Genomic DNA, 23,124 nt, shown 5'->3' on the forward strand with positions numbered 1-23,124 from the left:
AAATTCGACTTGCCCTTTATATGCGGAATTTCTACTTTTTCTGCTTGCTTCCTTTGGATAACTTTTAAATCTTTTAATATTTCTTTACTAAATTCTTTCTTTTCTTTCTGTCCTTCTGTATGCGTAGCAATAGTATACACATTTGCTTATATGAGGGTATATAGACGAGTAAATTTAGCATCGTAAATTGAACAGCAAGCTTCTAAATTTATTTTTATACCAAATATATCTCTTTTACTTTTTTCTATAAAAAAAAATAAGCGAAAGAAATTATTCTGCTTTTTATTGTTTTATTTGTTTACAATAAACAAGGGTCCTTAGTCTGTACCTTTTCTCGGTAAAAGAGTATGTTATATGGTCATAAAATTAACTTTTTTTAAATAAAAAATTACCTATAGTTATTGAAAAGAGAACTGGCATCGATTTTCGAAATTATCCTTTTAAACTGTCATTTTATAAGAAATTACTCCTTTATAGGATACAAATTCATTAAGAAGATGGTCTGTACGATATTGTATGAATCGACAATTCTGCATGTTGAAAATCATTATGGGTTAAAAAAAAAAAAAAAAAAAGAAAAGGAGTTTTCTTTTCATAAATAAATGAATTTACTCCAAAATCTACTTACAAAGCTAGAGATACCTCCGAGAATTTGAAACATCAAACCTATCAATATCGATTTCTATGTGAAAGCAAACACAGTCAGAGAAAAAGAAAAAGAACTTATTTTTAGATATTTATAACAATCTTTCCAAATGAGACGCCACTACTTCTTTTCTTATTTCGGCTGTTTATTTACTCAACGATGCCATTTATTATCCCTTTTAAGACACGTTTATATTTGGTTCATTCTAGTTAGTTCTCAACAAGACAACGTGGCCGAGTGGTTTTAAGGCGTTCGCCTGCTATCAAGTAGCCCAGCGGATTCCCTTTGGGAGCGCAGGTTCGAATCCTGCCGTTGTCGTCAATAATACATTTTTGTTTTTTTTAAATTCATGAGAATGCTATGGTAAACAAATCAATGCAATCCAGAGTGAAATCATTTGTCTACGCAGTTGTGGTTTGGTTCTCTGCAGTGTTCCTTGATTGTGTTTTTGGTTTCTGAAAACGCATCGATGGATAGGATTCGCAAAAAATTGACTCAAGGTCATCAGTATCCATAAATCACAACCAATTCTTATTTATCTACTCAGTCTGTAACATTCATGCCTTCTCAGTCATCGCCTATAAAGTGTTTACAGTACCAATATAAAGTAACAAAGAGTAACACGAAAAATCAGAAATAGTAAAGAAAGGAAGAATGAGAGGAGTTTTAAGTCATGTTAAATTGGAAAAGCAATTCTAAGATGGGTTATCATTTGTGGCTTCGTTTTCGCTTCTTCGTAGACAAATGGACTGCATCAGGATTTCTACGATTCATGGCGAAAACACGAATTAATATTTTTTTTCTCTTCAATTCAACAGGTGCTTTAAGATTTTTTTGTATGTGCTTTCAATTCCTTCGTGATTTTTGTATTCTTACTTCTTCGACTTGTATAGACAACGAACTACTATCCTAACCTCTTCAGCAGAACCTTTGGAATTTGGACTTTACGGAGTTTGTTAGTTTACAATTCTAAATTGTTAAATTAGACTTTGTTTAGTTTTGTTTTGTTTAGCTTTTACTTTTTCATTGAACTCTAGGATTTTGCAGACTTTATTTCCTTGGATTTCTTAGGGCTGTCGATTTCAAGACCGCACACTTTCTTTTTAACTTTTCTCCTTTTAAAAAATCTATCATAGAATTTAGCAGCTATGCTTTGTCTTCGTTCTTCTCGTATTCTTATCCGGCAATCTGCTTCGTCGTTAGTCGCGAATGGCTGTTTTCGTCGAGAGTTTCATCGTTCTCAATTTATACAAAAAGAAAGAGAACAAAAAATTGAAGCTAACAAAGATATGAGCGATGGCCCTTCAGATGCTCATCCTGCTAGTTCTGTACTTGCTGGTACAATCCTCAAAAACCTCAATATTAAAGCAGGCGGTGTTGATCCAGTAGCCAAAGAAGATAACGAATATCCTGAATGGCTTTGGACTCTTTTAGATGCTCCTGCTTCAGACTCTCGCACTGCTTTAAGCCGCTCTCGCAAGAACGCGATTCGTACATCCAACTTTTTGAAAAAGAAATAAGCCCTTACGCTCCAATAGATTCGTTCGAATAAGAATACGTTTTTCGAATACTCTTCTCCCTTCTCTTTTGTCACTTCCTATTTTTTTGTTTTTTCCTTTCTTACATATGCTCCATTATATTCCCACAGCATTTTATCAGATAATGTACAGATTTAAAAATAAAATATTTACAAAAAGGTCATTATAATTCTGATTTTACAAAATCAAACCCTCCAGACATCAAACACTGCTGCTACTCAAAATACAAATTGCTCTACTACTCATCTTTGGCGCCTGACTTATGGATTCTTGAAAACTCATTAATTCCGAAAACAACAATTGCAGAACAATAAGAGTATGTCCACCAAAATCATATTAAGTGATGTAGAAAAAAATGTTGTGAATCTCTTGAAAAAAACAGCCGAATTTATTGAACAAAGTCGTGGAGGGAACGCAACAGTTGAAGTACGTCTAGCAGGCGGCTGGGTACGCGATAAACTTCTGGGGTTTTCCAGTGATGATTTGGATGTAACATTAAATAAAATCAATGGTATCGATTTTGCTAAAGCTATCTTGGAATATGTGAATGTGTTGGACCCAAAAATTGCTATCCCTTACAAACAGTCAATTGGAAAACTGACTGTGAACCCAGACCAGAGCAAACATTTAGAAACAGCTACCCTTTCTCTTTATGGATTAGACATTGATTTCGTCGGTTTACGGGAAGAAATCTATGACGACAAGAGTCGTATCCCTGTAGTTCACCAAGGTACCATAGAAACAGATACATACCGTCGTGATTTTACTTTGAACTCATTATTTTATAACATTCGAAGCGAACAAATAGAAGACATCACAAAACGTGGATTCACTGATTTAAAAAACAGGAATTTGGTCACACCTATTTCACCAATTCGATCCTTTCTAGAAGACCCTCTTAGAATTCTGCGCGGTCTAAGATTTGCTTCCAGATTTAAGTTTACACTAGACCCTTCTCTTCATGATGCTGTGCAAAATCTTGGAGTTCAAAAAGCCTTCAACATCAAGGTCAGTAAAGAACGTGTCGGTGAAGAAGTTGAGAAGATGTTACGAGGACCAAATCCAGATCTTTCCCTCCATCTAATATATTCCTCCGGTGCATCTTCCTTTATGTTTGGTCCCATACCCGATGGAAAGAACAAAGTTCCTCAAAAATCTGTGGAAGCCGCTATACATCTATTTAAGCAGTTTCAAGAACTTTTCTCTAAACTTCCGTCTTTAAGTGATGATGACCGATTTTCCATCTGGTTATTTACTGCTTTGCTCCCTTGGGCTCAACAATCTATTATTCAAAAGAAAAAGTTAACCTTTATACCTGCGGTGTTAGCTAGAGATAATCTGAAACTGAACAATCATGTTATTACTCAATTAAATACAAGCTGTTTATACGCCGACGTGTTTGATGCTCTTGCAAACGACTTAGCTAAGGCTACTCGTAGCGAAATTGGGAATGTGGTTCGTCAGATTGGAAAAAATTGGGCTGTAGCTTTTCTTTCTTCTCTTTTATACTCATACTGTAAACGAGAAGACGAAAAAATTTCTGACGTGTTTATGAAATTCTCGAACCTGTACAGTTTAATTTACGATCAGAACCTACAAAAAAGTTACGAAATAAAACCTTTGTTAGACGTATGTAAGTTTTATTTTTGGATTTTCACTAACAGTGACTAGGGAAAGCAAATCATTCAAAAGATGGAAATTAAACCTGGCCCCGAATTGAAGACAATCATGGAACAAATGATTTCTTGGCAATTTGAGAATCCAGAAGGAACAGTCAGTGATTTAATCACATATCTGCAGTCTTTAAAACAAATCATGGAAGGAAAATAAAATTGGAATCTCTGAGCAAGTTGGATTTAGTGTGTCTACTCGTCTTGATACAGGTCAGCAAATATTTATAGAATTTACCAATCTCGAACAAGCTCTTTGTATTCGTATTCTGTAGTTTCAGGTAGAACTTGTGTACAATCGGGATAACAGTAATTAAGTCTAACATAACAGCGTGTTCCGGTTGATTTATCGTCAAAGTGTCGAGTTCCACATGAAGCGCACTGCAAATCAAGTTGGTCAAATTGCTCTATAATTTCGTTACCCGTGCGGCTAGGATAGTCACCGTCACATTTGTATATAGCAGTACACCAGTTCGCTGTATAGGAAGTATACCCATGATAAATCAATGAACGATTGTATTTCATATAAGCATAAGGGCATGCTCGACTTTCACCTCGTAGCATAGGGCATAACATCGAGCCTTTGCAATCGTTAGGAGCAACAGAATTGTCATAACCAAGGAAATTAAACAAGCTTTTATTCTCCTTGTAGCCTTTGACAGGACCGCTTGGCATTGATTTCAAATCGTGCGCATCTTTTGAAATTGGTGAACCAAACGACTGATAAACCTGAAGAAACGAAAAGACGAAAGAAATAAATATTTCCTGGCGCATTTTTAATTATTATAAGGTTTACTGCTTTTACAAAGAATTTACGGAGACAAGGCGCATATAAACCTGTAGCACCTTGTTTTCGTAAACAAACAAATCGAAAACAACACAAACAAAAATTTTACAGCTCTCCCAAAGTAAAAACATTTATGAGTTTTCTTGAAAACCCCATAAAGAATTATCATCTATAACTGAACCTTCTGATTCTTCATCAGAAACGTTAGTTGCTGGCTTGGAAGATTCTTGTTGTCTGTTTTGGAAGCTTTCTTTTATTAAGGAGAGCTTTTCTCTATAATCTCGATTTGAATCGTCAAGGTAGAGAGCGTCATAATCATCAGGACGTAAATTAATATCTGTCTCGTCAGACAAGGTGCGGCTATTCGAAATTTCTTTTTCATTTAGATCAGATGCTTCACTTTGCTTTTGGAGTTCTTTTTCTTGAAGCAAAGACTCTTTCTGTGTGGCTTGCTGTTCAATGTCGTTAATTTCATTTTGAAAAAACGACCATTCCTCATTTATAAGATTTTCATTTTTTGGTACTGATTCATCAAAAAAGTCATCTGGTAAGCTGGTTTTGTTCCGGTCACCACTAGCCATTTCATCGTTAGAAGAGTTCAATCTTGCTTGAGAAGAGCGATCTGGTATAAAATCATCTTCTGAATGTTTCGTATTATCATCATTGCGTAAAGCTTTCTGTTTTTTATTGTCTTGATTAGATTCACTTCGCGTCCGTTTTACACCAGTTCGTTCTTGTTTGATTCTTTGAAGTAACTCTCGGGCATCTCCCATTATATACAAATATAATTTCTTTTTTATATAATTATCCTTTAATAAGCCAACAATCAAAATTCGACTCAAGGTACCTTGTCTCTAAGTCGGGTTTAGGTGTAGCCAAGACTAGTAACTACTCATCACTTACCATCCCACCAAATCACATAAAATCTTTTAATAGTTAACAAATATATGATTAGTTTGTTATGGATTCGGGAATACGTTAATTTAATACGACCTAATTACATTTAACGGCTAGAATACGAATTGGTATGAATATAAGCGTTCTGAAATAGGAAACTTTGCTAACGAAGCTTCCACAGAAGATTAACAGTTCTATTAGAAAAATGAGTTTAACTAGAAAATCTACAAGAAAAAGAAAGGTTACTACAAAAGCTGCTGAAGGAGATTTTGTAATTGATAATGAAAACGAATCGGCAGTTCGTTGCATTTGCGGTTCTCAATCAGACAACGGCGATGTCTGGGTTCAATGCGACGGTTGTGATTGCTGGCAACATGCCGGCTGTGTTGGACTTTCAGAAGAGACAATTCCTGAAAGCTTTTTTTGTGAAACATGCCGACGACCAGCTGAAAGTGATCATGAAAATGAACAGGAAGAATTATCTTCTAAAAATTCACAATTTTTACATTCTGTTGTTACTCAACCTCCACACGATTCCTACATAGAAGAGGGAAATGTGGATGAACCATCTGAAACTATTTCCACGAATGTAACTAAGTCAACATTTGTTCCGGAAGAAAAACAAGAATCACCTTCTTCAATGTCATTACAATTTTCTTCTGATAGCACTTCGTCTTCTGACGGCGTTTCGGATTCTGCCAATTTTACTGCGGGTAAGCGGAAGGTGGCTAGTTTTGGACTCCCTTCTTACGCTTCCAAACGTGCCAAAGGAACAGAGCAAAGGCCACAAATCGAGACGGCTTCCCAGGAAGATTTGAATATAAGTTTATCGATAGAGGAATTAAAAAACCCAGTCCGAAAAAGTGTTGCTAAGGCTTGGGTCTCAGTTTTTGAAACAATCTTAAAGAAGGCTGACCAGGAGGGAGTTACTGGTTTAGAAGGAATAAATCCCACGGTCTCAGCTCTCAAGCTGGAAAATACGATGTTTTTAGAGCTTTCGTATAATGAAACCCAGAGTGCGAATCCAAATAACAAATATAGAGAAAAGTTTCGAGCTCTTCGCTTCAATTTGGTAGATGATAAGAATCCTGCTTTTCGTGCTCGCGTTTTAAAACAAGAAATTCCGTTTTCTAAACTGGTTCACATGACCAGCGAAGAAATGGCAAATCCTGATTTGAAGTCTTTGGCTGAAACTATTCGTCAGCAAAGCACTGAGAATACTGTTCTTAAACAACATACTCTCGGTTATCGCATTCGTACTATGCAGAACGGCGAAATGGTAGTGCAAGATGAACAAGGTGTTGATGTCGATACAAACAATTCAACTATAACTTTGCCTAGCAAAGTAACTATACCTCCTCTTCCTCCGTCTGAAGAAAATTCTGTTCCTGAGAAGACTCAATCACCTAATATTTCTGAAAGCAAATCTACTTCCAATTCAGACGAACCTTCTAATGAATATATTAAGAAAGAAGATACTAGTGAAATAAAAAGAAATGTAAATATACCTTCGATCGTTGAGATTGATGATCCTTCTGTACTAGATATAGTCGAGAAGGAACCACTTGTTAATAATGAGCATCTATCCTCTCCATATTCACCTAAAGAAGACGAAGATGTTTCAAAAGTAGAGAATGCTTCGCCCAGAACGAATGCTCTATGGAGGGGAAAGGTGAAAATGGCGTCCGTCTCTGAATTTTCTGCGGAAGCTATATTATCGAGTGGTCATATCGACCTCAAATTTCTGTTTGAGATTTTGTCTTCAACTGCTTTAATTGAAGGTAGAATTAGTATTGCTTCAACTCTTCAGTATTTGCAAGCATTACAAAAGTCTCAGTCGAAGATCATTGTCTCTGTCTTGTTCTTTCCAACTAGCAGCAATGAAATCGATGGATTTAATGTTTTATATAATTATTTTTTAGAACGGAATCGTTACGGTGTCTTACGTTCCAAATCTGCTTCTGTCAAGGACGCGTATATCATCCCTATTCCTTCAGGCGAAGAGATTCCTGAAGTACTGAATTTGCTGCACGATTCCAAGTTAGTGAAAACCCGAGAATCTTTGTCTTTGTTAGGGGTTTTTGTTATAAATAAGACTAACTCGAGAGGTGAAGGCATTGAGAGTACTTCCTCTTTGGGTTCAGCTTCTGCGCTTCTATCTTCTCTCCCTTCTACTAAGCCCGTTCCTACTCAGAACGAAGATAGCTTGGATTATTCACTAAAAAGATTACTTAATGTGCTAAGTCTAGAAGACATATATTTAATAAGGCATGTTGTAGAGAACAATCCTCTAATTAAAGCAAATCCAAATCTCGCGATTGATCCAAAGTTTATGCAAAAAGCAATCCTTGACGAACAAAACAAATTCACGAAGTAGCCATTATGAAGTTGCGTTTTACTCGGACTTGATGATATACTTCTTCGAAGTACGGTTGGACAGTTATTTTTGGTAATGAGCTATTCATCAAAATTTATGAAAGAAAATGGTTGATTTTGCTAATTGGGTATTTTGAGATTAGCAAACAAAGGAATAGATTTTTTGCGTAGGTATTTATATGTAAATAGATTTGTATCTTTTTATTACTAGCCTTTCAGTAATTTATTGTAAGGCGATAACTTTCTATACCGCTTAAAGAGCACTAACATATATCTCTATAGCCTAAATTTAATCTATTGAAGGTATATTAAGCAAACATGATCTACTATGAACGTTTAAAAATAAAACCATTATATTTTTTTCTGGTTTTTGCTTTGTCATGACTCAAGTAATATTTATTTAACCAAGGCGAATGACACCACTAGCGATAAGTTTGTCGATCTTGCTTTTAACGGCAGGACTCTTCATGTGCTCCATTAAAGCGGCAGGATTTTCACGAGCCTGACCAAGGATAGCTTGCATAGCGGGATCTTGGAGAATAGCCAAAACTTCGGGATCGTTTTGGATACGAGCCATTGTTTCTTCTTCAGTTTCATTTTGTCTTTGAGCGGCCATTGCGTTCATGCACTTTTGCAATTGTGAGTCGATTTCGCGGATGTTCTTACCAGAGTTAGGCTCTTTACGGTCGACGTCAGCAGCAGCATTGCAAGCATCAATACATTTTCCGTAATCCTTCAACATAAACAGAGCTTGAGCTTTACGAACATAGGCTTTAGCAAAAGTGGGATCTAACTGAATAGCATGGTTGCAGTCACGAATGGATTCGGCGGGTGCCATGACCTTCAGGTAAGCTGCAGCGCGGTTGCCGAAACCACGAGGATCAGTGGGAGCACGTTTAGTCATTTCAGTATATTCCTTAATGGCACCAGCAAAATCACCGGCCTTAAAAAGGTCGTTACCCTTGGCGCGGGCTTCATCCGCCTTGGCTGGGTCAATGTAAGATTCACGGTCTATTTTTTCTTTAAGCTTTTCAACTTCCTTCAGCTTTGTAAGAATATCGGGGCTGCGGTGTTCAGTAAGGGAGCGCTGAAAGTATTCGATAGCGTTAGCAAGATCGCCACGCTTTTGGTAAGTAGTACCCAAACGGCCGAGGGCCTTGGCGATTAACTTGAAATCAGCGCGTAAGTCTCGACCTTGTTCAATGGCTTCTTTACAAGTAGATTCACAGTTGTCCAATTCATCAGCTTCATAATAAGCAGCAGCGAGGTTATTTAAATAAGTGATGTCCTTGTAAGTTTCCCATGCCTTTTTGTAATGCTCAATAGCAACAGGGAAGTTACGCTTCTTGTAGTTTTCGTTACCGACTTGTTTGGCCTCATCGGCCTTTTTGCGAAGAGCTTCTTGGCTGGCATTTTCTTCGATTTCTTCGGGAGTCTTATCTTCCTCCATAGGTTGGGCGGCGGGCTCGGGCTTGGTTTCTTCCTTAGGAGCAGTTTCGGGTTGGGAAGGTTCAGAAGAAGAAGCAGCCTCGTTGGCGTTAGCAGCAGCGTCTTCCTCACCCTTCATGTTAATGTCGATACCCATGAGCATACCAATCACCTTCATCATGCGTGGATCATTCAGTTCCGACATAATAGAGCCGGGATTCTTTTGGATGTTTTGGAGTTTGCTCATAAAGCTGGCATCACCTAACAAAGATGCTGTTTCGGGATTACTAGCCAACTTTTGAATAAACTTGGGGTCATTCAATTGAGAAGTCATTTTGGCGAATGGATTAAAGCCACTATCCCCGCCAGCGGAGCTTTGTGCAGCCTCAACACTCTTTAAACCGTTCAAGAGTTGGGCATTGTTAGAGTCAAACTTCAAGCCTTCTTCAAAAGCAGCTTTAGCAGCTGTCAAGTCACCTAAACCGTGTAAGGCTGCTCCTTTACGCGACCAACCTTTAGCCCAGTCGTGCTTGATGTCTGTACATTTGGTGGCATCTTCTAAAGCGTTTTTGTAGTCCTTTACTGATGCATAACAAGCTGAACGGTTCGAATATAAAATATGATTATTACCGTCTAATTGGATTGCTTGTGAAAAGTAGTCAATCGCTGTCTTGTAATCCTTTTGGGCAAATGCAGCATTACCCTTTGCTTTCAAATCTTCTGCCATTTTGCTCGTTCTAAGTCCTATTTCAATGAAATTTTCTTCGTAACCTAAATATAACACCAGATACTATTGAAAACAATCCTTATACGCGTTTTCTGACTTGTTTTCGTTTCTCTTTCGTTAGTTTCTCGCTTTACGAACAAACTACGCTCCGGTCAACTTGACTTCTAAGTACCTACCCAGTGCGCTTTATAAGGGTATGACGATTCCCACCAGCGAACCTCTACGAAAGATCCAGAATAAGCAAGATCGTCTACCATACTTTCTCAATCAAATAACAAGGATAAACAGACAATTTTGTATTTTTTATAGTTTATGTTTTATTTTGTCCGTATATCCCACTTTACATTCGGCTCATTCATGTCTGGTCAAAAGTTGCCTTCCACTGCACTACATTCGTAAATAAATAAATGAGCTATCAAAATAAAAACTAAAAAATTATAAGAAGTCATAGCTTTTTCTAGTAGTAATAGTTGTAATTGTATTATCTTGCTCTCTCTTTTAATTTTCATGTGCTATTTCATTTTTCAAACCTCATTCACTTTGACTTTGAATACTGACGTTCGTCTCGTCAATGCGAAATCATTTTTCGACGGGAACACTTCGTTACAAGCAATAGAAACAACATATATAAACCGAATAAAAGCCAAGTACACCATACTTAGATCAATACTCTTGAAGAAATACTGCGAAACTAAACGGACATCTTTTAGTAGCGCGATTACTAGAATCAAACATGTGAGACAAGCATACACAACTTCATTGTATCAATAATGATAGATGAAGAAAAGAGAAAGAAGAGAGAAAGAAAAAAAAATAAAGTAATAAGTTGTATTAAAACGTTCATACAAATCCTGTGGCATTAAATATTCGTAACCTGACCAGAAAACTTTCCTAGATTATAAGTCAATTTATAGAGGTATTCTTAAAAACAAAGACTTAACTACATACTTCAGCATCAACCAGCTGTCAAAACAAGCAATAAAAAACTCCAATCCTTTTCGTGAAGGTATATACTTGCTTGGTTTGGATTCCACCACTAAATGGCATGGTTAAAGCGAAATTACAAATAGATACCCCTAAGAAAAAGAACCCAAACCCGAAAACGCTTACTTTTAAGCATTCCTTTCTCCAATATATATAACCCAAATTAATTTTCCTCTAATTGTGAAAGAGTTTTTTGATCCGGCATTTGTGCATCGTGGTATTCGTCCACAGATCCATTATCACTTCGATAAGTTACGAAACTAGAGGAAGCTGGGTTAGGTCTTTCACGAGAATTTGGAGGACGAGTTCCATTCAAGCCTGTGTTATTAACTTGCTTGCGAGGATCTGGTCCTTGCATTGACGGCTGAGGTTCTGCACCTCCACCGACGAGGTTCCGAAAGTGTGAACGATCTCTTTGGCTGAAAATGGGTATAAAACTGTCTAATCTACTAAGCACTTCAGCGTCAGGAGCATTGTACGGTATATCCATATTTAGCAGATATTCCTCAGGTCCAGTTTGCTTGAAAAATCTGGGCTGCCATTTTTCACCGTTAGCTTCCCGAGCCTTAGCCTTCTCGCGTTGACTATCTTCAATTGCAGTCTTTGATTTTGTCGCGAGTGATTGGTCACGAGCTTTAACGCCTTCGCAAGTTTCATACCACAATTTTTGTGACTCGTAAGGTGCCTGCTCTTCCAAGGGCCGAGATGTAATAGGATAAACGGGTAATTCCGTGACATCCAAAAATGTAGATGACTTCCCAGTGCTAGCATTTTCTAAAATTATTTCAGAATCCCATTTTCCGGAGAGTTTGTACAACACCTCACCTGTGCTTATACGCTTTACTTTTCCTGCAATAGAGTTGTACGTTCCACTAATGAAACCTTTTACTTTGAATTCAATATCAGCTGCCAAATCCGTATTTGGGCAACGTACGGTAACGTGGTCTCCTAATTCTATACGCATTTTGCCAAACAAAATGCCACGAGCATACATATTAGGCTGGGTTAGGATGTATTCCTCGTTCCGTTCTAAAAACTTCATCGTAGCAACTCCTTCCATTATACTTGCCGCAGAATTGCCCAAGAACCGCGATCTGGGTTTTAGCACACCGTCAACGCGAATTTTGTATTGCGGGCAATAATAAAAATAAGCACTAATGGGTGGGTGATGGCTCACTTGTTCGGAAATATACACAGCGGTACCATTCAAGTTTTCCAATCCGGGACTTGAGGGGCCAGCGGGAGGAAACTTCCAAAATCCTGTAAATGTCTCTCCCAGAACCGGGTTCAGTGGTTTTTTCACACCTGGAGGACGAATATGCCACCCTGAAAGGTAAAATCGGCACACGTCTAAAAATCTTTCTTCAGCAGAAGGAACCTGAGGAACTGTAAGAAGAAATTCTGGATGACTCATAAAGCTAGTCCATTTGGTTAGTTCATCAAATCCAACATTTATTGATACCAAAGATGCTTTTCTAAACACCTCACACAAAAAGAGAACAACATACTTTGTAATTCGCTCCAACATCGACTTTGGTTCCAAAACAAATGTAGGAAGCGTTACTTTTGACAGGTCCATGTTCGGTCTGAAATTAAAAGGTCAGCAATACATTTTCAAAGAGTGGATTGTTTGCTTACCTCAATTGAGACACAATCCCAAGAATGATATTCTAGAAACTGTGTTAACAATTCGTTCATTACGAACAGTAGGAAGCAAGAAAATCCTTGTTATATATTAACACTCTCCCAGTGTTTTGAATGACAACAAACATTTCCAAGCTTTTAATACTTAAGAGTACAAACCTTGCTTTCATCTTCAATTTCCTCCGTGTCTCTGTCTTGTTTTTCATCTAGAATTGCTTTGTTAGTCCTTCGTTCACCATAAAGCACAGCCTTTTTTCAAAATCATTTTAGCTGCTACTATACATACGAGGCATAGTCGATCGCCTATTTCAATTTATTATTTCTACTGTAAAAAATGGAGTTGTTAGGGGATTTTTAATATGACTTTCCTCTCTTGATGTTGGTTATTTGCAACTTCACTATGGACTGTCCGACGTTCGTCAAGGGTAATATATGTCTTGAATCTTGACGTCAAACTAAGGAAGACCAAATGTAAACACAAAGCGTCAATTCGAATGGCAAAAAAGAAAAATTTTATTAATGAATGAAAAGTTATTTATTTCAAAGAAGAATCTCTTTGCTTCTACTTTTTTTGGTTATATACAGTTTTTTAATAATATATTATTAATTTTTATCATATTCGCCCACGTATTTCATTACTGTTCATAAACAGAAAAGGAAAATATGATTAAAACATGCCAAGAAAAAATAAAGCGAATCCTTTCAGTTAGTGCCAGCTGACTAACAAGGCAAACAAAGCGAAATAAGTATGCTTTAAACGTTAGCAAAAACTCACCAGGAAAGCATTTCGCATAAATATAGACCCAGAAAGTATAATGTACTTTGTAAGTTTTTGATTTAAATTTCAAAACCGGCGACCGTAATGTTCAGCATAAATTTATACTCCTTCATGCCACAATACGAAAGGCGTCTAATTTTCTTGCCAATACAGAAGCAACCAACTTGCTCAGGAAACCAAAATTAAAATTGTAATACAACCAAAAAAAAACCCTTAGTTATCCATTACCCATAGTGTATTCCTTATTTAAAGCTTCCGAATCTATTCCTGCTCATCGTCTCCCTTCTAAAGTCCGTATTAGTTTCCATTCTCCATTGAAAATTCACTGATTGATCCCTTTCTAATCAGTACATACCCTTCTTTGCTTTAGTTTCTCGTGTTTCTTTTGTGCTTTTGAAACTTTAGTTTCCAGACGCTCTTCCCGAGCTTGTGCCTTCATAGCTGCTTCCAGCTTTTCTTTTCGATTCTTGTTTACATCCTTTTTTTGCCTCTTCTTCTTGCTAACGCCATTTTCTCCTGAATTTCCGGAACGCAGGGCAATGGTCGCGATTTCTTTAGAAACTCTTTCTTTTACACTTTGAGGCTTTTCTTCACCAGTAGAGTATCTTTCGATCCTGTCGTCTTCTGCAGGATCGGATCTTCTAAAGTTCCTACTTCTTACGGATTGTTTCTTGGCCATCGTGTCAATTTTCGATGTTGGTAAAAGACAGGTGGTACATCTACTGCACTGAACATCAGGTTTAGAAAAATGAGAAAATTTAATTATTAACAGTTTTAAATGGAGTTCAATTAATAAATAAAAGCAAACAAGAGATTCTAATAACTGCTCCTATTGGCTTGATAGTTGAGAATTCCGTTGAACATTGGACATTTATTAAACATGAAACTAGTTTCGTAAGAATAATACCAAGTCATCAACATTATTTGTTATTGTAATTTTACACGTATCATAAAATTCATAAAAAAAAAACCATCCAACCCAATTCATCGTTCTTTGAGCTTTATCATTGGAATGCAGACCATCCGCAAAACATGAGAGACAACTGACCTGGATCGCCAGCAATTCGGATCAATTCTCCAACCGAAGCTTCTATTGACAAAGTGTTGGATAACTTTTTCTTTACCACTAACAGTGCCCTTTCAGCTTCACTTTCTACAGATTGAGTTATGCGTTTTCCTTTGGAATCCTTGTACATGGAGGAAGTACTTTCTTCCATGTCCTCTTCATTCTCTAAACTTTCAGTTTGCAACTTTTGCTTCCGCATCCTTCGTACAGGAGACATCAACCACGAAAACAAGGGATCGTATCGTAGTACCTCTAATATAGAAACTAATGATTCCACTTCATTTCTAAGAGTTTTGAGAGTAAACTCCATGGAACGACGAAATACACCTTCTACGCCTGTTATACCCATGCCATCTACAACATCTCGAGTCAATCGAAATGGAACACATTCCGGTACAGGTAATTTTTTCCCCTATGGATGGTTAGCATAAACATTATCCCGAAGCCTGTATTTCCCTTGTACCACTTACTTGCTCAAATGTAATGCCAAGATCAATATGTACAACCTGACCTGATGTTACATCTACCAATATGTTATTGGCATGTCGATCTCCAAGTCCCAAAACGTATCCCAGAACGGATGCAACAGCGGTGCTCCTTGAATAGTTCGTCTGAGTTTCAAACCAAACCATTGGATCCGGATATTTTTCAAAGAAAAAATGGCGGAATACCGGATGATAGTGCCTACAGACTAGGTCGAAAACCTTCAAACGAGTGGTCGTATCTTCCATTTGTTTTTCCGCTATCAGCTTTCGACAGACATTCAATGACCAATCTTTAGGATAATAGAGCTTGTGAGCAGGATCCAAATAGTCTGCCAATGGAACCGTATTTAATACCCATTCAATAACACCTGTTTTTAGTGCTAAAGGTATCACTTTGTAGGTTCTCATACTTAATTTCCTTTGCATTGTTGATCTGTAATTTTTCAAAAAACCATTTACTTGCTCGAATACTTGTTCCATTACTGCATCTTGTCGTAAATCGTCATTTCCACCTTTCACTAGTTGTTTATGTATTTTCCCATCAGAGCTAGTGCATTTCACAATCTTGGGAACATTAATACCAGAAGCAAATCCGATGCTGTTAGAAAAAGAAATAACTGTAGGCACAGCAGAATAGTCCGCAATGTCACTAATTTCCAAATGTGAAGTTAATGGTGCTAAATCCAGTTGCGGAAAATCATTCAAAAACCACGTAGCACAAGGAGAACGGCTAAATTGTGTACTAACAAGTTTGCTTCGAGGGTTCCACTCAGCTAGAGTAACGTAGTTGATGAAAACCCTCAAGAGCTTGCGTATTAGTGATTTAGATTCACCAGAACTTTGTAAAGTCCTCATGATGTTTTGAACCGCCGTGAAACGTGACTCAACATTTTTTACCTCCACTTCAGATGGACTAGAAATTAAGGAATAAAGCACGTGCAGCGAATGATACGGATGCAATTGGGCAACATCAAAACATATCCGTCCTAGTAAATTCTGAAATTTGCTGCCATCATTGAGAAGCCTCGCAGCCAGTTGATAATAAACTGGGATAAACTTCTTACGAGGTGTATCTAAAATATAGTTCTCAATTTCAGCATTTAGTGTTTCTGAACCGGAATTAGAAAGCCACATGATACAGAATCTAGATATCGCAACATCATTTTCATCGCTATTACACAAACTCTTTAAATAATGAATGATACCCTTTTTCAGCATCATATCTTTTGAAATACAAAGTGCCTGGTACTCTCGCTGATCGGAAAGGAGTGCTGCCATTTCTCTTGAATAATGATGTTTTAAAACCTTCTTTTCTTTTTCTTGTTTACATAACTTCAAGGAATCCTCCAACTGCAAAATGTCATCCTTCTTCTCGAGATAAAGCCTCTCAGCTCTCTTAAATTCTTCATGAAGTTCAGGACTAGAATAATTAGCGTCACAAAATGAAGCAAACATGTAATGAATTTTTGAACATGTAGTATCATCTAAATTCGATATATACGCAAGGGCCTTTTCAAAACAGTTTTCTAAGATAAACTCTGTCTTTTCCGACTTGGTCACAAAAAGCCATTTTCCAAGATAAGCATGGCATAGAGATGAAATTGGAGTAGAACATTCAGTACTGTCCAAAGATTGTTTTAGCAAGCAAATGGCATCCGAAGTTTCCTTTTTTTCCCATAATATTCTTGATGTCAAAAAATCAACCTTTCGGCGGATATCCTTATCGTCTGCAAAATACTCACTGTATAACGATTCACTAGACATTGCTGTGGACAAAGCTAACTGTAATTTCCCGGTAAGAAGATATACTTCTCCGTTTCTTAACAGAGAAAAAATATGCTTCTTTCGAATTTCATTCAGATTATGTTCACCTAAACATTCTGCCCGGTGCTCTAGTAAAGAGAAAGCGACATTTTGGAAACTTAGTAAAGGTTCGATATAGTCATAACGTTCCAGTACCAACATCTTTTCGTTAATTAATCTATCGTAGAGATCCTCGTTTATGTTCCATCCTTCTCTAAAAAAAAAAGAAGTAAATCTAGAAATCAGAGAATGAAAGAATAAAGTTTCTTTTTCACCGGACTGATGTTTAACATTTAAGAAACGACATATCAAATCATCAGTCCGCTGCTCAACTTCTTTTGAATCTGAATCGTATGCAATTTGCAATAATCCATAGACTCTTCCATCAAACTCTGTTGTATCACCCACAGGAGGTAAATCCCATTTCTGCATCCTCCAAGCAGAAGCATAAATTTCGTTATTACATTCATCAATTGAGCTCTGGCTTTTTAAACGATCGACATAGCTTTCATTTAAACTGTAAAACCCACCGTTCATCAAAATATTAGACATAGTCATTTTCCTATTAGGAATTGATTGTGAACCGATAAAATCCATGGCATCGAGGTAAGATATAGCTAAAAAATTCTTTTTCTCATGAACAGCTTTCATTAATATATTACGAAAGTTGGTCTCTCGATGTATCCCATAATAGACGTCTAACCAGTCCAAGCCTGTTAAGACATTGGAAAGATGACTCTTATCGTATTCTGAGGTTTCCGTTTCATGTAAATTCAAAAACAGCAGACTCTGCTCATAGAGACCGCTCTGATATGCCGCCTCAGATGCAAGAGAATAATCAATCTTAAGCCAAAAATTCCTTGTAAAAGGTGTATTTTCACGAATTTTTGGCTGTTTTCGAAGATACAAAATAACTTTCATACATAATTCCCGTATAGAATTCTCCCTTGATTGTTTTATACCTTCGGAAATCAAAGACGTTATATACTCAAAAGCTGCTTTATTTCGACCATGAAACTCATGATCAAGCAGTACCATATGCACTATATGATGGAAAAAATGAAGAGAAATCCCCTTTACTTTTGTATTCAATAAAAAGAGAGCACGAACTTCATTTGTCTTATCTAGTTGAGCCAGTAATTCAGCAACGGCTGTGTTTACCCATAAATAGAGCCGATCGTTTTTAGAGTTAGTTAGGCTGGAATTATTTGAAGGTATTTCAAATTCGAATGTGCTGTAAGTCTCATATAGAATTGAACTGCAACCGAAAGGCAAACAACTCTCATATTCATGATCAACGTCCTCATGTAAAAAAAGCCTGATACAGCCTTCAATAAAGGATCCATAAAAGAAATTATATGAAAATAAGAGCAAAGCAACCTCTTTCAGAATATGCTTAAAGACGTCTTTTCTCATATTAGTGAACGTTATATTCTCATGATTAACATTATTTGGGTTATTCATTAACGATTCATTTTTCTCATCGGTTAAGGAAAGGAAAGATGCTCCCATTAAATTCGAATAGTAAGTCTTTAAATATTTAGGAAATTTAGATGTATCACATAATTCATAATACTTACATATTTCAGGTAGCGCTTTTCCAAAGGCATGCAGGGGACAAGAGTAGAGCGATTGCCAGAAATATAAGGAGGTATTACTTTCTTTGAGTAAAATTGGTAAAACAGTTGTACCTAAAAATAATGATTCTAGTATGGGAGTCCAGTTATTCCAATCAACCGGTAAAGCCTGAACATAATTTGCGTAGCAACGCAAAAAGCCAAATCCATTTTCAACATCAAGAGAAGAAGTTATATTATTCAAAAAACCACTGAACCAACCATAGAAGAAGCTTAGTGTATCTTTCGTTAAATTAGTAGAATTATGACATAAACCTAATATCTCCGTGCAAACGTTGACGAGGTATACAGAATCAAATGTGTTTTCAATATTAAAGCGTTTTAAATAGTATCTCAGAATCCCTATGCCAAGGGATGCCAATGAAGGTATTTGAATAAGTTCTTTAGCCAAACTTACTATTATCATTATAACATAGTTCGGTTTTGCAAACTTATCAAAGAAGGACAAAAATAAGCAAAGCTGGTAAATGCAACGCTTCAGAAGAAAATCGTCTGGTTCCCAGTATATCCGCAAACCAATTTTTCTTATTATCATGCACATCAGAGAATACACATAAGCAGACGATCCGATCGTACTGCTAATATAATTAAGATAATTTATAACATTAACTGATGGGAACGAGAAAGATTCAGTATATTCAAGTTCCAAAGATTCTTCTTCGAAAATAAATAATTGCTCATAAACAACGAAAACAGAAGAGAAAGCTTCCTTCAAATTTTTTCTAATCCCACTATAGTCTTTAATAAAGGAAAGAGGAAATAATATGCAATCAACTACATTTTTGAAATCAGACCCACAATGTATAGTCAAGTTTCGATGCAAACCTTCGTTCGAGACTCCTATATTTGTGAGGGTATTTGCAACTTTTAGCTTTGGAACAAGTCTTTCTTTAATGTCTGTAAAGGAAACAGAAATTCTGGAGCACAATAGCTGGGCTAGTCTTTGGTTTCGTGTCAAAAGAAGAATTAGAGTTGCCGTGTCAATATTATCTTTAATAAAATCTAATCCACTTCGATAGAGTGATTGAAACGGAAATTCAAAGAAGTCATTTTTAGTAAATTGTAAGTCTTTTTCAACGAACACCCAAAGAAGTTCAAACTTGTAAGTTCTAAAAAGATTTTCCAAACTAAATCTATAGTCATCAGTTGCTTTTAAAAGATATGTGATTATACTAGACCCTTTCTCCGAATTAGAAAGTTTTAAAACTTTTAGTAATAACTCTGGACGATAGCAATTCTGAGTTTTGACCAGCAGAACAATGAATTGAATCAACGCAAATTTCCTGCTTTCATTTTCAGGAACCACGGAACACACAAATTCTTCCAAAGACTCTTTTACTTCTTTGTTCTTAACTTTCATTAGATATTCGGAGATACCTGAACTCAGCTGAAATACCACTATAGGTTCAGGATCAAGGATTAATTGTTTGATGGTCGTTCTCGAATCATGAGCCAAACCAATTTCAGAAACATCCTCAGAAAATTTCAATAGAAAAGAATTTAAAAAAATCCGTCCGCTAGAAGAAGAGTATCTATTTTCGAGCATTACTTTTCGAATGAACTTCATTATCTTCAATACCAATTTCCTTCCGGAAGGGCCGAATAGTACTCGATGGATTAGTAAGATTCGAAAAATATTAACAAACTGAAGTAAATAAGATTCATCACGCTCAAAACAATAGTCCATCAAGACTTTTTGGGCGAATATTTGTAGCGCATTTAGAGCTACAGATTCGGATACACATGCAACGTCGTAAAAGTATTGGTAAAATGATAGCGAAAGATAGCAAAAATTTCGAGGATCACATAAATATATGATATTACGAAGGCCGTTTTCGTTATAACCGGACATGCTGTCCAACTTACTCTGTATAGACACAATACAGCCTATAACCTTTTTTTTTCGTAAGCTATTTATATCACTTATAGTAACGGAGGGTTGAACAAAATTTTCGGGCCTGTACACAGAGATATCGTCAGAAAAATCCTCATCAACTACGTCGAGTTGCTGAGCTTCACTACTCTGTAAGGCTGAGCAATTTTTTAAAATCACCACTAATAATATTGATAAAGCAGAAGGAATTGTATCCGTCAGTTTATCACCAAGACGGATTGATTTATCAGAACACGATATCGTGAATCGCAAAACACTAGTTAACACTAGAGCAATTGGTTCCACTAATACTTTAGAATCCTTTATAAAAGTAGATACAGATATGATAACATCGTTATCGAAATTAATACAGGAAGTATCTGCCTTCTTCTGGTGGAATACATTCATCATATAACCAAGATATGTATGTATAAAAAACAAAGTGAAAAGGAAAGTCAATTTTCCTTCTAATTCTTGCATATTACCTGAAGATTGACCATGTAACCCACCTAACATCGATTTTAGGCTGGGTTCTAACATTTTGATCAATGCTTCTAGTTCTTCTACATTATCCCACGTATTCTGAAGATTTTCTTTAGAAAATCTATCCAATTTTAACCCATCATAATCAAGATCCTGAGATTTCAAATACACCCATGCATCTTCTAAAAACAGAAGCGTGTAATCGCGTACGGGCTCATCACTGGATCCTGTAGGAATTGCTGATATTTTTTTAAAATATAGAAAAATTATTAGATCCATAATCTCATCAAAGAGAGATGGAGACTTCAAAAAATCACCAATATCTTGAGCAATATATGATTTGTCTAGATATTGAAAAATCCAAAGGTGGAAATAATGAAAAAAACGTGCTTTCCTGACGGAGTTATAATCTTGAAGCAAAACATACATTGTTTTCCAAAAAATCAAAGCCTCGTGAGAGATATCCAGAAAATGATTTTCTGACATCGACATACTCTGCACAAGGTAAGGGAATAACTTTGGAAATGAGAGAGGCTGAAAAATATGAAAATATGACGCTAAATGATAACACACTGAAGATGTTTCGTTAAACAATAAGCCCCGGATCGACGAAGTAAGAATACTTATAAGTACAGGTTCAGATAGAACTTTACTATAAGTCATATTGTAGCATACATTACTTAAAAGAAAGTAATACCAACAGTTTGAAGAGCTTTTGGCTTCAACCATGACGAGTGAATTCTTAGTAAGGTCATTTACTTGCTCATGATTCAAAGAGGAAGAAATAGAGACTATTATGGAAAGAAGTTGCACTGAAAAAATAGATTCTTCCACATCTGGCGAATTAAGGCTTGATAACAGGGTTGAAAACGAAATATTGTTTTTGAGTTTCTTTGAACAATTTGAGGAGGATCGTGCGATATTACAATGTTCCATCAAACATACAATCTGAGCCATGAATAAGTAAATATAATAGAAATCTGAGTAATCGTTGTCACAAATTTCATAAGAAAGAAGAAAATCTGGATGAAATAAAGATGCAAAATTTCGCTTTCTTTGAATTGCGTCGAAAACAAATATTGACAAGTTGACATGACTTACGTCCCCGTAGGCCTGCAACATTATACGAAAAACATCAAAAGAAGACTCCAGCAGCTCAAAAGTAAAGAATGATTCTGAAGAATTCAGATGCCATATAGTATAATCTGACCATATGGGAAATGAAGCTGCTAGACATTGCAATAATGAACTCCTCAATGCTGGTCTTTTCCATTTCTGACCTAGTTCTAAAACTTGAAGGATGAGTTCCGTTACTTGCAATGCGGAAGATCGATCATTAGTTACAATATAGACGCATATTCGAAACAGCGTATTCAAGGCAGGTAAATGAGCATTTGTTTCTTGGTTGAAGTTTTTAAAGAAACTTCGAAAAAAGCTGAGTACTTCCTTTTGGACTAGGTATATTGGTGCCGCAAACCAATTTATTAATAATTCTATTACAGTCACGTATTCCACAATCTCTGGCTTTATTCGAATAACATCGTGAGATCGCCAAATAGATTTTTCACTTTTTGAGCCTTGCGAAGCTATAGTTTCTTCTTCACTATCGCTCACATACGATTCATCCACGAAACTAAGGTCTTCAACAGATTTCAGACAATAAAGTAACGTATTTTGCCAATCGACGAATTGCAGATGCTGCACATGAGGAGAGTGGGAAAACAACAGATGCAAAGATTTTCCAAAATCCAAACACACAGGATCACATATTGTGTCTTTGGGAGTAAAGGTAAAGTTTCGCACGAAAGACAATAACGTTGGTATTTGAGACTCCGGAAAGATCAGTATAAAACTTTCTACGTAGAGTCGAAACAAGCTACTCAATTTTTGGAACCTTTCATTAATTGCAGCAATAGATACTTGCCTTTTGGTGTTTTGGTAATTGGTTTCTCTTTCCACTTCAAACAACCGCTCAATAATTCGTTGTATTGTCAAGCAATTTTCTCCATTCAATTCGTTCCTATTTCTGGAATATATTATGAAGGCTCGAAGTTCTTCAATGGCGTCGTTTCTGGTTTTGATTTTTTGTGATGAAACCTCATCTAGTATTTTAGCTAGCCCGGCCATATGCGTTCAATTTCCTTCTTTTTCTTTAAAAAAGGTAGTTATATAATCATTCTTCCTTTTATATTCTAATTTATACGTTTTGCAATAGGTACACCAAATACCTAGTGTTGTTAATACTTCGTAGCAAAGCGCGTAAATGTAGCCGGCGTTTCAAAAGAACGCCTAGTCAGTGAAA

At 36.5% G+C, this 23,124-nt stretch overlaps 9 protein-coding genes and 1 non-coding gene across 10 annotated transcripts; 4 read left to right on the forward strand and 6 right to left on the reverse strand.

Annotated features, from left to right (window-relative positions):
* Window positions 1-869: 869 nt before the first annotated feature.
* SOCG_16395 lies at window positions 870-964 on the forward strand. The gene has a single exon. It is a non-coding gene; the product is annotated as a tRNA-Ser (tRNA).
* An 830-nt stretch (window positions 965-1,794) lies between these two features.
* Window positions 1,795-2,166, forward strand: SOCG_01191 (ribosomal protein subunit L37; the record flags this gene model as incomplete). Its single annotated transcript, XM_013164146.1, has 1 exon — window positions 1,795-2,166. One exon carries the CDS (start codon window positions 1,795-1,797, stop codon window positions 2,164-2,166), a length of 372 nt encoding a protein of 123 aa, XP_013019600.1.
* Window positions 2,167-2,311: 145 nt separating this feature from the next.
* SOCG_01192 (ATP(CTP) tRNA nucleotidyltransferase) lies at window positions 2,312-4,120 on the forward strand. The gene is made up of 2 exons (XM_013164147.1): window positions 2,312-3,813; window positions 3,856-4,120. The coding sequence occupies exons 1-2, from the start codon at window positions 2,503-2,505 to the stop codon at window positions 4,012-4,014; spliced, it is 1,470 nt and encodes a 489-aa protein (XP_013019601.1). The 5' UTR covers window positions 2,312-2,502; the 3' UTR covers window positions 4,015-4,120.
* On the reverse strand, window positions 4,089-4,628 carry SOCG_01193 (meiotically upregulated Mug117; the record flags this gene model as incomplete). The annotated part of the gene is made up of 1 exon (XM_013164148.1): window positions 4,089-4,628. One exon carries the CDS (start codon window positions 4,626-4,628, stop codon window positions 4,089-4,091), a length of 540 nt encoding a protein of 179 aa, XP_013019602.1.
* Window positions 4,629-4,772: 144 nt separating this feature from the next.
* On the reverse strand, window positions 4,773-5,414 carry SOCG_01194 (mediator complex subunit Med9; the record flags this gene model as incomplete). The annotated part of the gene is made up of 1 exon (XM_013164149.1): window positions 4,773-5,414. The coding sequence occupies one exon, from the start codon at window positions 5,412-5,414 to the stop codon at window positions 4,773-4,775; it is 642 nt and encodes a 213-aa protein (XP_013019603.1).
* Window positions 5,415-5,529: 115 nt separating this feature from the next.
* SOCG_01195 (transcription elongation regulator) lies at window positions 5,530-8,217 on the forward strand. Its single transcript, XM_013164150.1, has 2 exons — window positions 5,530-5,666; window positions 5,720-8,217. Exon 2 carries the CDS (start codon window positions 5,744-5,746, stop codon window positions 7,913-7,915), a length of 2,172 nt encoding a protein of 723 aa, XP_013019604.1. The 5' UTR covers window positions 5,530-5,666; window positions 5,720-5,743; the 3' UTR covers window positions 7,916-8,217.
* SOCG_01196 (chaperone activator Sti1) lies at window positions 8,107-10,402 on the reverse strand. The gene has a single exon (XM_013164151.1). It carries the CDS (start codon window positions 10,067-10,069, stop codon window positions 8,315-8,317), a length of 1,755 nt encoding a protein of 584 aa, XP_013019605.1. The 5' UTR covers window positions 10,070-10,402; the 3' UTR covers window positions 8,107-8,314.
* On the reverse strand, window positions 10,385-13,133 carry SOCG_01197 (oxysterol binding protein). Its single transcript, XM_013164152.1, has 5 exons — window positions 12,984-13,133; window positions 12,857-12,903; window positions 12,692-12,723; window positions 12,562-12,639; window positions 10,385-12,471 (listed from the first exon to the last, which is right to left on the reverse strand). Exons 1-5 carry the CDS (start codon window positions 12,988-12,990, stop codon window positions 11,217-11,219), a joined length of 1,419 nt encoding a protein of 472 aa, XP_013019606.1. The 5' UTR covers window positions 12,991-13,133; the 3' UTR covers window positions 10,385-11,216.
* Window positions 13,134-13,295: 162 nt separating this feature from the next.
* Window positions 13,296-14,206, reverse strand: SOCG_01198 (uncharacterized protein). The gene is made up of 2 exons (XM_013164153.1): window positions 13,831-14,206; window positions 13,296-13,760 (listed from the first exon to the last, which is right to left on the reverse strand). Exons 1-2 carry the CDS (start codon window positions 14,152-14,154, stop codon window positions 13,737-13,739), a joined length of 348 nt encoding a protein of 115 aa, XP_013019607.1. The 5' UTR covers window positions 14,155-14,206; the 3' UTR covers window positions 13,296-13,736.
* Window positions 14,207-14,364: 158 nt separating this feature from the next.
* Window positions 14,365-23,104, reverse strand: SOCG_01199 (ATM checkpoint kinase). The gene is made up of 2 exons (XM_013164154.1): window positions 15,012-23,104; window positions 14,365-14,953 (listed from the first exon to the last, which is right to left on the reverse strand). The coding sequence occupies exons 1-2, from the start codon at window positions 22,947-22,949 to the stop codon at window positions 14,480-14,482; spliced, it is 8,412 nt and encodes a 2,803-aa protein (XP_013019608.1). The 5' UTR covers window positions 22,950-23,104; the 3' UTR covers window positions 14,365-14,479.
* Between the last annotated feature and the right edge of the window lie 20 nt (window positions 23,105-23,124).

This window comes from Schizosaccharomyces octosporus, assembly GCF_000150505.1.
Source record: "Schizosaccharomyces octosporus yFS286 unplaced genomic scaffold supercont6.3, whole genome shotgun sequence".
Classification (NCBI taxonomy): domain Eukaryota; kingdom Fungi; phylum Ascomycota; class Schizosaccharomycetes; order Schizosaccharomycetales; family Schizosaccharomycetaceae; genus Schizosaccharomyces; species Schizosaccharomyces octosporus.